The sequence below is a fragment of the Sparus aurata genome, chromosome 14, assembly GCF_900880675.1.
Source record: "Sparus aurata chromosome 14, fSpaAur1.1, whole genome shotgun sequence".
Classification (NCBI taxonomy): Eukaryota; Metazoa; Chordata; class Actinopteri; order Spariformes; family Sparidae; genus Sparus; species Sparus aurata.
Window position 1 is genome coordinate 5,943,800 of NC_044200.1, and position 13,020 is coordinate 5,956,819.

The 13,020-nt window shown below is 44.3% G+C and overlaps 1 protein-coding gene across 1 annotated transcript in view; it reads left to right on the top strand.

The window, feature by feature from the left end:
• Positions 1-13,019, top strand: part of zdhhc17 (zDHHC palmitoyltransferase 17) — a 30,718-nt gene extending 17,699 nt beyond the window's left edge. Inside the window, exons 10-17 of the mRNA XM_030440225.1 lie at positions 276-376; positions 6,025-6,149; positions 7,272-7,334; positions 7,437-7,530; positions 9,342-9,425; positions 9,505-9,662; positions 9,759-9,853; positions 10,141-13,019. Coding sequence (XP_030296085.1) covers positions 276-376; positions 6,025-6,149; positions 7,272-7,334; positions 7,437-7,530; positions 9,342-9,425; positions 9,505-9,662; positions 9,759-9,853; positions 10,141-10,279 — 859 coding nt within the window. The 3' untranslated portion in view covers positions 10,280-13,019. The remainder of the gene's footprint in view (positions 1-275; positions 377-6,024; positions 6,150-7,271; positions 7,335-7,436; positions 7,531-9,341; positions 9,426-9,504; positions 9,663-9,758; positions 9,854-10,140) is intronic.
• The last annotated feature ends 1 nt before the right edge of the window (position 13,020 follows it).

Below are 13,020 nucleotides of genomic sequence, written 5' to 3' on the forward strand. Positions count from 1 at the left end.
TTTGACTAAAATAAGAGTGGCGATAAATTGAATAATCCTTCTACAGTACCAGTAACTGTGTTGTTGCCAGGCTGTGTCATGTATGACAGAAGTTAGTGTGAAGCAGATGTCTTAGCAGTGTGCACACTGTTTGACATGGAGAGCAGTGCAGAAACGAGACGATGGTAAATGTTATGGAATTTAAAAAAATGACTTGAGATGACTGTGTAAAGAAACATTGCTGATAACATCAACCCTCCTCCTCTCCTCTCCTCTCCTCTCTTCTCTCCACACAGGGCTTTCTTCGACCACTCCATGCACAGCGCTCTCCCGCTGGGAATCTACCTAGCCACCAAGTTCTGGATGTACACCACCTGGTTCTACTGGTTTTGGAACGATATCCTTTTCTAGCGTAGAAATCATCAGTTTGACTTTGTTTTCTCACCCGTGAAACAACCAGTGGATTTCTATTTGCATTGGCATTGTCGCTTGTTTCCTGGCAGTTAGGGAGGGACTTTTTTCACATATTGCCTGGTGCTCGCTGCAGGCAACAGCGCTGAATGTGCGGTACTGCATCTCACGAGTGAGAATTATCTGATTGTTAAATGTGTTCAAAAACCCAAAGTGTAAAACCAGCGAGTTGTGATCTTACTGGGAGTAAGTGACAGACTAGTTCTTGCTGTGCTGTTGCCAGGCAACCAGTGGGCACTCCTGGCCAAACAAACCTATTTCCCAAAATGTTGAACTTCACAGATTATCTCAGATGGAAAACTGGGTGCTATAGTTCTGCAGCAGTGACAAAATATCTGCCTAAATAAGAGAAAACTAAATGGGGAAGACCTCCCATGAGGCTCTGCTCCGTGCAATCTATGACCGACATTTTTATGGTCACACAGAATCCGGTGTTTGATCAGTATGAATCAGTTAATCTAGCAGAGAAAAGTGATAAGTAGTTGTGTTCCTAATTGCCATTTTGGCAACCACTCCACTTCTGCCTTTGTGAAAGATGAATTCTGTTGGATCAGAGTATTTATAGTTTTGACATTTGGTTGAATCCTGAAAGGTCTTATCTAGACAAAGCTGCAGTGTGATTCAGTGTTTTGCTCGAGGGCACTTCACCTAGAAACACTTCGGCTGTTTGCAGGATCAAGCACGAACCTTTTAAGATATTTAAGAATGGTCTCTAAATCCCAAATAATGCTGCGGATCTCTATGAACAATGACCCATTTCACTCCAACATTAGGCTTTGAGTCAAGTTATATTTTGGTCCTCTGTAGCTCTTTTCAACCACTCAGAGTGATGGATGAACTCTCCTGTCCACCTGTTTTTGTCTTATTCACCCACAATCCACTGGTGCATGAAGCGTGCCAGAGCTCAGAGATCTGGCACGAAGTGCCTACTGGAAAACAGACATGGATTCAAAGCCTTGCAGTTGTGTCATACGCCATTTGAAATGGGATATTTATTCCTGGCTTTTTAGCGGCGCAAAGGTCGAACGGCACCGGCCAAAAGCTTTAAGGAATCTGTAAGACTGGTTTGTAAATTTGGCACAACAAGAAGGGAGGATCTCAATAAAATACAGACTTGTAAAACAGCTTTTTACAACGTTCTGCTGCCTGTAATGTGTTTTGGTTGAGGGAGACAAACGATTTGCAGGGAAAGTGCTTGTGTTGGCCGGCTGGAACATCAGTGAGATAGAGTTACAGTCAGTTTCAGTGAATTAGAGTGGAAATGGAATAAGGTTAATGTAAAGAGCAGGAGGAGTTGGCAGATATTATGTTCAAAACTTGCAGGCATGAATTGCCACAAATCCCGGGGTCTCAATGTGATGTATATTTTGGTCAAAATGTAGAATAAATAAGCATGCTGTTGGTTTTCAGTACCTGTTGCTGTCATAGAATCATGAACAGGGCGTCGAGTGTATACCAGCAGCTGCTGGGTGAAAGCCAACCAAGCGACTCCAAAGAGTTTCTGTTGGCTTCAGCGTGGCAGCACTTTTTTTTTTTTTGTTCAAGGAAGAATTGCCCGTCTGTTCCGACGTTGCTAATTGCAGGAGGTGAGAGGGGAGTTGTTGTTTGTGGAAGGCATTTAATTTTCTGCCTCATCGCTCCACTAATGGGACGGAAAAGGAAGATGTCTTTGACCTAAGCTTATTTAAAAAGGAAACAGTGCCCGGAGGTCTTTTCAGCTAGTTTAAGATGGTGCTAAAGAGGTGCTTTGCGTATTTTTTTTCAGGGATGTATGCAGTGTCTTTGGAAAATTAAATAGATTGAAGGAGTCTTGTATAAAGACATCCCTGCCCTTGACCTGCTCCGTAAGCTGGGTTTTCTATCATAAATGGTTTCCCCTTTGACTTCAGGTAGGTTCTTTTGATGTGTGACAACCATTTGCTCACGAAAAAACAAGTTCTTTCAGACTTCTGTTTGCCCTCCAGCTTTGAAGGTTGTCATTAAGCCTTTGTATCCGCCACAAATCTCCTTCCAGTAATGCTGTCTTTCACCTGTCCTTTTAGTTTAAAGACATGCAGTTACATGTTCCAGACAGCACAGGGAGTTTAACTTTACTCCTGGACTGATGCTGATGTGGGCTGCTTCCTCTCAGTCCAGGTGGACACTTGTTTTTTGTCCAGTTGTCTGCTTACATACAAATTAGTACTTTACTAATCGCATTTATGAATGCAAATCAAGCGACTTGCAAATCAGGAGCACTGTGGGACTAGATGGTCTTGTTTTAACTAGAAGTTAATAATAAATTCAAAGATAAGGTATGAGTCAGGCTGTTCACACTGCAACACACGAGCCGAATTACCCCATGGCCCTTCATAGTTGAGCTTTGGGTCGTGTTGGAAAGAGACGTGTTGTTTGAACAGGCCTGACGGCAGACATGTTTATATGTGCTCAAATTTAAAAGCCAGCCGTTATATGGGGTATTTACTGAGATGGAACACTCTGTAATGATATCGATTTAAAAACAAGTACAATGGGAACAGACTTTGCAAAGTACTCCACTTCACGTTGGAGCGTGTGACTTAAACACCATTGAAGCTTCAGCTCTGTTGAGCCCCAAAGCATGACAGCAGGCAAATACAAACACATCTGTGTGAAGCGATGAAGAGACGATTTTCAAACGAATACGCGGAGTGAACGTAAATGTCTGTTTCCATTGTGTTTTTTTGTTTACATAACAGTATTGAACAGTAAGTCATTTTGGGGATATGGAAAACTAGTAAAAAAATCTTGGAAAAACTCAAACTGTTAGACATGCGGTTGGAGGGGGATTTCCAAAGCTGTTCAACCAACCAACAAGCAATTTGTTTGAAAGATACTGTTGCCTTTAACCTCCTGACGTCCTCCTTTGTAATCTTCAGTGTGTGTTGTCAGGGGAAGGCCTCTTGTTCCTCTCTCTGACCCCTCAGGTCCCTGGTTACGTAACCTGTGGACTGAGGCCCAGCACGGGTCGCTGAAGTCCCCCATTTTGTACGAGTTTGCAGTTTTAGTGAAACTTTATTGAACTTGGATTTTAAGATGAGAATATAAACCTTTCATTTGTGTCATGGGCTAAAAGACTCCCAACATCTGGTTGAAAGTGCCCCGGCCTGATCATCTTGTCATATGTGAACCTTTCCAAAGCACTTTTTTTTAAATTAATTTAGTTATAGTAAACAGGAATATAATGCAACATAGAGGAAGAAATGGGAGATGTCTCATCGCCTCTCTGTCAGCTTCATTTCACAGCGCAGTATTTTGCAACGCTTTGTTCTCCGTTCCAGGTTAAACCGTTTTATCCGCCAGTTCTGACCCATTTTCTGCTTTTGTGAGCTCCATATCCTCCTCAGGCCTGTGGTTGAAATCAGATCAAATGACAGGGGTGGAGCAGTGCAACAGTGCTTTGTTGTCTTTCCAGGACTCGGATCGTATTTTCCTCTGTGGACTTTGCTCATGAATGCATTTCCAGCAGGTGAACGCATGAAAATATCAAAACGACGATTAAGTGTCGTGAATTCCCCCTGGAGTTTTGTATTGTACAGATGCAGCATCAATTCCACTGTAGTATGTCTGCACATCACTGCTTTCAGATAGCACCCTGATCAATCTGTCTCTGGCCCTCTTATTACTCGGCATATCCCGTCAGCTGTTGGGGAAACCTCGTCAAACAATCCCCTCTCCGCCTTTCAGAAGATAAATGGGTGCTAACAGGAGGTGGTGACCACCTCTCCCCGAGGAAGCATTGAACCCCATTTGTCTGACGAGTGCCATTGATCACTGGCACCAGCTCTGCAGTTCCACTGGTCACTGAATTAGTAGACTGTTGAGCTGCTCTGGGGAGTTCTTTATTATCCATTTTAGTGGGGTATAGGGTCAGCACACCGTTCTTAATGGATATACTTATGAAGATCAATGGCTTCATGTGGTCTCCAGGGACGTGGCCTCTCTCCCTGTGTCAGCACTAAGAAAGTGTGTATCAGTGAAGTCAAAGCTGTGCTGGAGGGATGACCACGAGAGCTATCAGCACTTTCTCACCAACATGTGATTTGTATCTGAAATGGGATTCCTGAGCCGACTGTGTGTCCCTCGTAGATACTAGCACGTACTTTCCCAGGGCAGCAGACCCTTTGGTAATGCCTCAGAGGAATTTATTCTCATCAGTTTTACGGTAGATTTTGTGTAACCCTTCATGGCTGGTGATCACACCAAATGTGTTTTGGCAATACAGATCCCAGAATTCAGTTTGAGTTCAAGCGTCTAGTACAAATTCAAGCAGCATGTCTTGTTACACTTGGTCCCTAAATTGAGCGGAAGAAGAGACATTCATCTTTAATCAGTGTGATGTCAAAGGTGGTCCAGTTTTGTTTAGTCCATGAACTAATAAAAAGCAGTCGACAGCATGTATATAGGGATGCTAGGGCCCCTTGTGTCCATGATTTATGTTCACTTATTTATGTAAATGGTATCAATTTTGGGATGGTTTATTGGAACCGTCATCAGATCATAATTTCACTTGGTTAATATGGTTTATATACAATAACCTGCAAAACTAACAACATCCCCATCAGCCCCAGCTGTACTTTTTGTTTAGCGCTAATTAGCAAACATTAGCATGCTAACATGCCCACAGTGACGATGCTGAGTTGAACCCTCACAGGCCGACTAGCGTTGCTCCAGTCTTGTTTGGAAAAAACGGTTTTTGATCTTGTGAAAAGTTGCGAGAGTCAGCTAGCTCCCACATATGTACTGGTCATATATTCAACTTGTAGCAGGAGCAGCTGTTTCATTTTAAGCTCAGACTGTGATACAGATATACCATTTATGGAGCACATGTCTTCAATAGATGGGACCTTTTGTTAGCTTACACTTTCAAATCTTTTTAGAGGGAATATGAACATTTTTCGAGTTGTAAAATTGGTGAAATATCACTTTAAATTAGTGGCGTTGCTACTTTTTGTATTTTGAAATGGCTACTGTAGGTGTTGGCTAGGTGTTAGATGTGAGAAATTCTTCATCGTGAGCAGAATTTCTCACATGTAACACCTCAGCTTGAACAGAATTGGTCCTGTGTTGTCTTGGTGTCTGAGCCTCAGTGACGATTCTGTCTTCAGTTTCACTCTCACATTAGCACACAGTTTTGAGGCTTTCACTGCCCGGGCCTCCCAGCGTCACTTGGCTCGTTTTCCTGTGGGATTCTGCTGACTCACGCACACCTGCATGACTGACTCTGCCAGTAATCCATTACAGTCCTCACACAGCCAGTCCACCCACAGCTGTTTGTACGTATTCATGGGAGGAAGTCATGATGAGCTATGGTGACAAACAGACTAAAAAGGATCCCTCCTCTTGTAGGGGGAGTCGAGACATGACCGAGCTGCTCTCTGCGCCAAAGTCTGCGTGTGAGTCAGGTTACTACGAAGTGAAAATCTTACTCAGGTTGACGTCATTCTAATAAATACACAGGAAATGGTTTCATTTGTTGGACTGGCCTTTAAAGAACCAAAAGAAAAAAAAAAGAGAAAAGCTGTTTGTCCACCGTCTTCCTTAACCCTGCTGCACATCTCCCCTTTGCCACTGTCCATGTGCCCTTCCTGTTAAACACTCTGGCTCTGTTCTACAACTTTGGCAAATCCTGGAAGTCTGACCCAGGAATTATTAAAGCATCAGAGGAGCAGAAGAAAAAGGTAAAGTTACAGAAACGAGACAAGCAGCGAGCACAGTGTCTGAAATAGGAATGTGCATGATTTGACCATTAAAAGTTGATACCCTCACTAGTCAGCACAAAAAATACTTTGTTTATTTATATGATTTAATTTGTCACACCCACATTTCCTAGTCTAATGTTGCTAAATAGAAAATGCACATTCCTTGCTAACTACAACAGCAGACCCTTTTCAGCAGCAGACATTTAGATTTTTCAATCTCAGGTGTGAATAAGAATAATGGTGGCTCCGTTCCATTAAGTATCCCAGTAAGCCACGTCAGAGAGTGAGCATGCCAGCTTAACAGACATGTTTTCTCGTAAAGTGAACATTTTCCCCCTCATTGTATTGTGACGTCCCGCGCGGAGTCACTTGAGCTGTGAGAAGTCCCAGCAGGAAGCTGCTCAGATTTGACTGAAGAGTTCACGACAGCCCGGTGGGTGATTCTCTGGCCCGCTGCCCGCGGTCGCCGTCCCCCTCGTCCTCTCTGTGCCTCATTATCACACTCTGATGGAGGACGACGGGGCCTCTGTTTCTTACCGGGCCGTGTGATGGATGAAGAGCTAAATTTACCCTGCATTGTTAGCACAGCGCGGGACATACCGCTGTTTGAGCTGGTCAGGGTCCTCAGATCAAAGGCTACAAAGCCTTCCTCTCCCTGCAGACGATCTCCTTCCACCTCTTGTTTTCCTCTGTGGTAGCTCAAGCTGGAGTTTATTTGCGCAGAGATAAGATATAAAAACAAACCGATAATAACAAAGGAGATGGAAAACAAATCTTATTTGTGCAGATTAGACCAAAATAAACCCCTTATGGAAGGATTTGGCCTTTTAAAACTGAAGACAAACTAATAAGTGACTCCAACTGTAAATCCCAGCGTAGCTTTTGTCCCGGATCACCATGAATGAGCCGAGCCTCCAGTGTGATCGCTGAGCTGGAAATCCCAGCCTCAGTGTACGCTGTCAGTAGGTCTTTTGTTGCGGTGCCAAATAGACCTTGGCGAGATGGATTTCTCAGTTGTTCATTCATGTTTCTGCCTCATCTCTGGTCTGCCTTTTTTTTTTTTAAAAAATCCTGCTTTTGTTTCTTGTTTCCTTCCTCCAGACAATTGTGGAGCTGGCAGAGACAGGCAGCCTGGATCTGAGCATATTCTGCAGTACCTGCTTGGTAAATTTTCACTTCTCTTATACAAGAAATTGACGGTCCATACGGAGAGTTGTCAGCAATAGTAAGCCAACTTTTAATGCTTCTATGGCTGTTTCCTTACAGATACGGAAGCCCATCAGGTCCAAACACTGCGCTGTGTGCAACCGCTGCATCGCCAAGTTTGACCACCACTGTCCCTGGGTGGGGAACTGTGTCGGTATGTGAACTACACCGCAGATTTGTGACGATGTAAACACATTCACTTCCAAACAACAGGCTGCCCCCCCGCTGAGAGCTGCGGCTTTTTGTTGTTTGTACAGTTCCATATCCCACTTTAAGAGGCAACATGTGTCCTGACTGAGGAATCTGATTTTGATTTGTTCTGTTTCTGGTACTCAACCAAAAATGTTGAATCACACCAAAATTACACCAAGAAATGTCGATTACATTTCCGATCGTTTTGAGAATGTTTTATCCGTTAAGTGAAGCCTAGCACACACGTACAGGGGGATTTTTTGAGGGGAAAAAAATCGCTGTCCAGATGAGCACCCTTTCAGAAATGATCTTCATACATGCAACATGCCTGAAAATGCATATCTCATGGCCATTCATGCACAGAGGACATGTGAAGCAGATTGGAAACTCTGGTCGGGTGCTTAGCTACTGATAATAGTATTAACGAGGCAGGGAAACGTGACCGCTCGTCACAGAATCTTCTTCATACTTTATTCATACTCCCAATACATTTGTCAGTGATGCCACAAACACTGATTCTGTCCATCGTGAAGGGATTGTGTTCATTTGAATGAATGTGTTGAGTAATAGACTCCACTGAAAACTGTCCCTTTAATGACAAGATGCAGGAAATGAGAAGGGGAAAATGAAGTTAAGGGAAGGTGTGTGTGTGTGTGTGTGTGTGTGTGTGTCCAGGACCGTCTCAGATGGCGTCTGAGACCAACAGACTAGAGACAGCGGAGAGAGGATGAGTGCAGTGATAGCAGGTGGTCAGGAAGAAGCTTTAAAAGTGTGGAAACCGTCTGAACAAACAAGTCTCGACTAATGCCTACTGGGACTAAAGGCCTTGAAATGGATGAAAAAAGTTAAAAAAGAAGTTTTGAAATATCAAACACAATAGTTTATGCAGTTAAAGCATTCCTTGTGCTGCATGTCATCTTTTAGAGGGTATATACATAGCAGGGCTCTGTTTGGGCGAAAGGACATGCAGCATTACTCATCAAAACACATTTTAAAACACACTCTCCTCAAGGTCTAACATATGTGTCGAGCACATTCCCTCCATCATAAAACAGTTGCGAAGCTGTTCTGTGTTTACACCCATGTTTACATGCAAGCAGCGCTCTTCCTGTGGGTTTGTGCTTGTGATCAGCGGGACAGAGTCAAACCGATGGTAGAACACAACACTCAAAGTCAGCTCCATAGTGTTACTAGAAGGTCTATCATGCCTGTTAATACTCTAGAATGCAGTGTTGTTATAAAGTATTTTCATTGAAAAAAGGCTTCATGTTTTTTGTTTTTTTAATGTTTAAACTTGACTTGAGTCATTTGAATTGTCTTTAAATGTGCATGACAGCCACCTCTACACGTCAGCAGCTCTCCTCTCTTATCTCTCCGGCTGTTAGGCTCCTTAATTTGCACTCATCTGCATGGTTTTGTATATGAACAGTGTGTGAACAGTAACTCTGTTGCACAAGTCTTCTTAGTCATGCTAACTGTGTAGCTCTGTGCAACGTAATCTGTCCATCCATCCATCCATCCATCCACAGCTTTGCTCCAGACTGAGATATCTCAATAAATACTGAATGGGTGGACATAAAGTTTGGGACAGATATTCAAGTTCCTCTCATGATGTAATGTAATCTAAGTAAAGATTACTTGCCAAACATTAAACCCACTGTTCAGCTGAAATGTTAGCGCTACATTTCTTGGTACCTTTCCCTGTCTTGTGAGAGGCAGCCAGAACAAAAAGTGAAGACGGCGAGAGGTGACATGTTTGTTTCTCCTCTGCAGGAAGTGGAAATCACCGCTACTTCATGGGTTATCTGTTCTTCCTGCTCTGCATGATCTGCTGGATGATCTACGGCTGCATTTCCTGTGAGTAGAGACACCCCCCCCCTCTTACACTTCTTCGCCCCTATTCCATTTCCCCGCTGACCCCTCCATCTCCCCTCAGACTGGAGGATCCACTGCGCCACCAGTTACGCCAAGGACGGCTTCTGGCTCTATCTGACCCAGATCGCCTCCTGCTCCCCCTGGATGTTCTGGATGTTCCTCAACAGCGTCTTCCACTTCATGTGGGTGGCGGTGCTCATCATGTGTCAGCTCTACCAGGTCTGGGTTGTTGTTTTTTTTACCTTTTTGTGATACGCCACTTGCAATGGAAACATTATTGACAGCTGAGCCTCTGACCTCTTTTACCTCTCGTAGATCGCGGCTTTGGGAATCACCACCAACGAGAGGATGAACGCTCGGAGATACAAGCACTTTAAAGTCACAGCCACGTCCATCGAAAGCCCCTTCAAGTAAGCGATCCTCTCATTTGTTTGCGACACGTTGGCGTCATTTCAGCAGGTTTCGGTGATAACGGAACTGGTTTGACTGGCTCCCTCAAGTGACGACAAACCGTGTTCTCGCTTGCCTTTAGTGCAGATACTGTCAGTATATTTACATGCACATCTTAGTCGGATTAGTCTCACACTGTCTATGAGGGTCAGGCAACGGAGCCTGTATACAATATGTAACTGTGTATTCATGTAACTGGGATGATGGTGACCTTGTTTCCCCTCCCTCTCTGTCTCCCTCCCTCCAGCCACGGCTGCTTCAGAAACCTCATAGATTTCTTCGAGATCCGCTGCTGCGGTCTGATCCGGCCCGTGACGGTGGACTGGACCACGCAGTACACAATAGAATACGACCAGACGTCCGGCTCAGGCTACCAGCTGGTGTAGAGGAAGAAGAGGAGGGGGGAGGAGCGAGGGGGGAGGGAGAGTCGAGTCTCGCCAGTTGGAAGGGAAGTTTGGACGGATGGCCCTCCCCGCTCCCTTCCCCCCGCAAACCCCTGCCCACCCCCGGCGTTCATATCAGAGCGATGCTGTTCTCGGGAGCGCTTGCTTTTTTTGGACCATCTCTCCCTCACCGATCAAATGACTTTGGGAAAAAAAAGAAAAAGAAAATCAGCCAGGACTCGCATGCTGTTACGGGGAAACACCACACCGACACCCCGCCCTTCTCTCTCCCCCGCCCCCACCACCACCACCTTTACTACTATTACTACTACTACTACTATTCTACAGCATCAGACTTCATTACTGTACCTCCACTGCTATCAGACCCCTCCACCTCGTCTCTTCTCCCGAGCCCTTTGGACGGTGCGTTGCTGCCAGGCACGAACGGAGAGGAGAGAGGCCGACGGACGAGAGGATTTCCAAAATAAAAGCTCTTCTGTTTGTTCTGGAGACGTGACGCTGCAGAAACAGCAGCGCCTTAAAGTGGCAGTATCTTTCTTTCCCCCCTCCCCCACCCTATACCCTTATTTATGGTGTCCCTGTTGATGTGCCCTGTATGTATTTTTTTTTTTTTTTTTTTTTTTGATTTTTGATTGGTTCAGGAACTCTCGCTGTTCCTGAGATAATTAACTGTGGTGGCTAGGAACGCTGAAGGAAAGTCTGTTTGTCTTATTTTTTTTTTAAACCAGAATTTGTTTCCAAGTACTATAGAGATAAGGGAATGTCTTTGGAAGGTCTTGATTTTGCACCGTGATGAATTCTGAACCGTACTGATGAGGATTTGCCAACGTAGTTGAACCTATCAGATGAAAGTGTCGGAGCCGCTGGTGGAGTCCCAACTGCTCAGCTGCTGAAGTAAAGCCGCAGTGTAGAAGATAGCCGAGCGTTTCTTTGGCAGAGAACCGACAGGAGAAACGGCTGCGGTGCAGTTGTAACGCAGGGTTGAGTGCATGAGTCGGGACTCCTCCAGCGCTCCGCCACAGTAGACGTGACAGAAACTATCCTACAGACAATGTGATACAGGTATATTTATTTTAAAACTATTTATAGATAAAAAAAAAAAAAATGACTATGTTCTAGCGCCATCATTTTTACATTTTGCATCATTTTAGCTGAGTAGGTTTTTATGAGGACAAAAAAGTTATAAAACAAGTACCTGTAGCTGTTTGACATGGAAGCCCAGGAACTTTACCATAAAACTCTATATAGAGGGCGAGTGTATTTATTAACAGCAGAGTATAAGAGGAAGAGAACGCAGCAGGAGGACGGACGAGTTTACGAGAGAGGTTTCATTCCATGCGTGTTGATTTTGTTTTGTTCTCAAGAAGCTGTAAAGTCTTATTTGTTTTGTTTGTCGTTTGTCTGCCTACAACATTGCACTGATCGTTGACTTTTTTTTTTGTTTTTTTTTTTATTTAGTGACTTCTTTTTTGTTTTTTGGCCGTTACTGAACACAAGGGCCCTGCGGCGCCGCTTCACGACGACGCTTCCATTGTTTACAGAGAGGAGGAGAAGGAGGAGGGGCCCATCAGACATGGCCGACTCCCATCACTTCCTGTCTGGACCCCCCCACACACACACACACACACACACACACACACACACGTGCGCGGTCGGCTCCGCAGCAGCAGCAGGATTGACTGAAGTGTAAAGAATGTGCATCTGTACATAAACGATATCTTTCTCTGTAACTATTTTCTTTTCGTCAGTGTTAGTCGAAGGTGCTCCTGGAAACCTTTTTTTTTTTTTTTTTTTTTTTTAAGTTTTGGGGATTTCTTCCAACCGAACGGTACGAAGAAGAATCAAGTGACTATACTCCGAGTGTATGACTGTAGCTTTTCGTGATGTCCGACACTGCTGTCTATAGGCATTTTAACCCCTAAATACCCAGATTATTGCCCCGCCAAGAGACTCCACTGCATGTACGATGCTTGGGACAGCTGGGCTCTCGCCGTCCCGTCCCCCCCGTCGACCTGACCCCCATCGTCATCACCATGGTGACAGCCCAGCAAGCCACGTGTCTGTATATATTGAATGTTAAGTATTTGCAAGTACTTTTCTGCATTACGTTCGTTTGTCCGTTTCTTTCCATGAGTCTTCTTTTCTCTCAAATCCAGTGTGTGTTTAGTGGAACTTTTTCTTTCAGGTTGCCAGAATGTCCAGTCAGGCCCTCCTGTGCAAGTGTGTAATATATTTGAATGTTCCATGCTTGTGGACTCTGTAGTCATCCTAAAAGTTTTTTTTTTTATTATTTTAATTTCTCTGTCATATACCGCTGGGTTTGTTATACCACTGGATGTACAAATTGTAAAGCAAAGACACTAGAGAACTAAAGGCAGACGCCAAACTTTTTTTGTTTTTGTTTTCTAAACAGCTGAAATGTGATCATGCAATAGTTTTAAGGATACAGGGAGGTTATATTACATTAAAAGGCCTCCGGAAAACTTTTTGGGCCTCATGTTTGCATCACCAGAAGGGGACGGTTATGTCATCATTCTACATGTCACCCCCCCCCCCCCCCCCCCCCCATCATCTCGCTTACCAACCACTGATGTCACTTCTGCCCTACAAAGACGACAACGCAGCAGCTACTTTCTGTGCACTTTAAAAGGTCATGACTTGGCTGTAGAGTTCATATCGGTTTCAGTAACTAACCACTCCTAATGCCTTTTAAGTGACAGGAG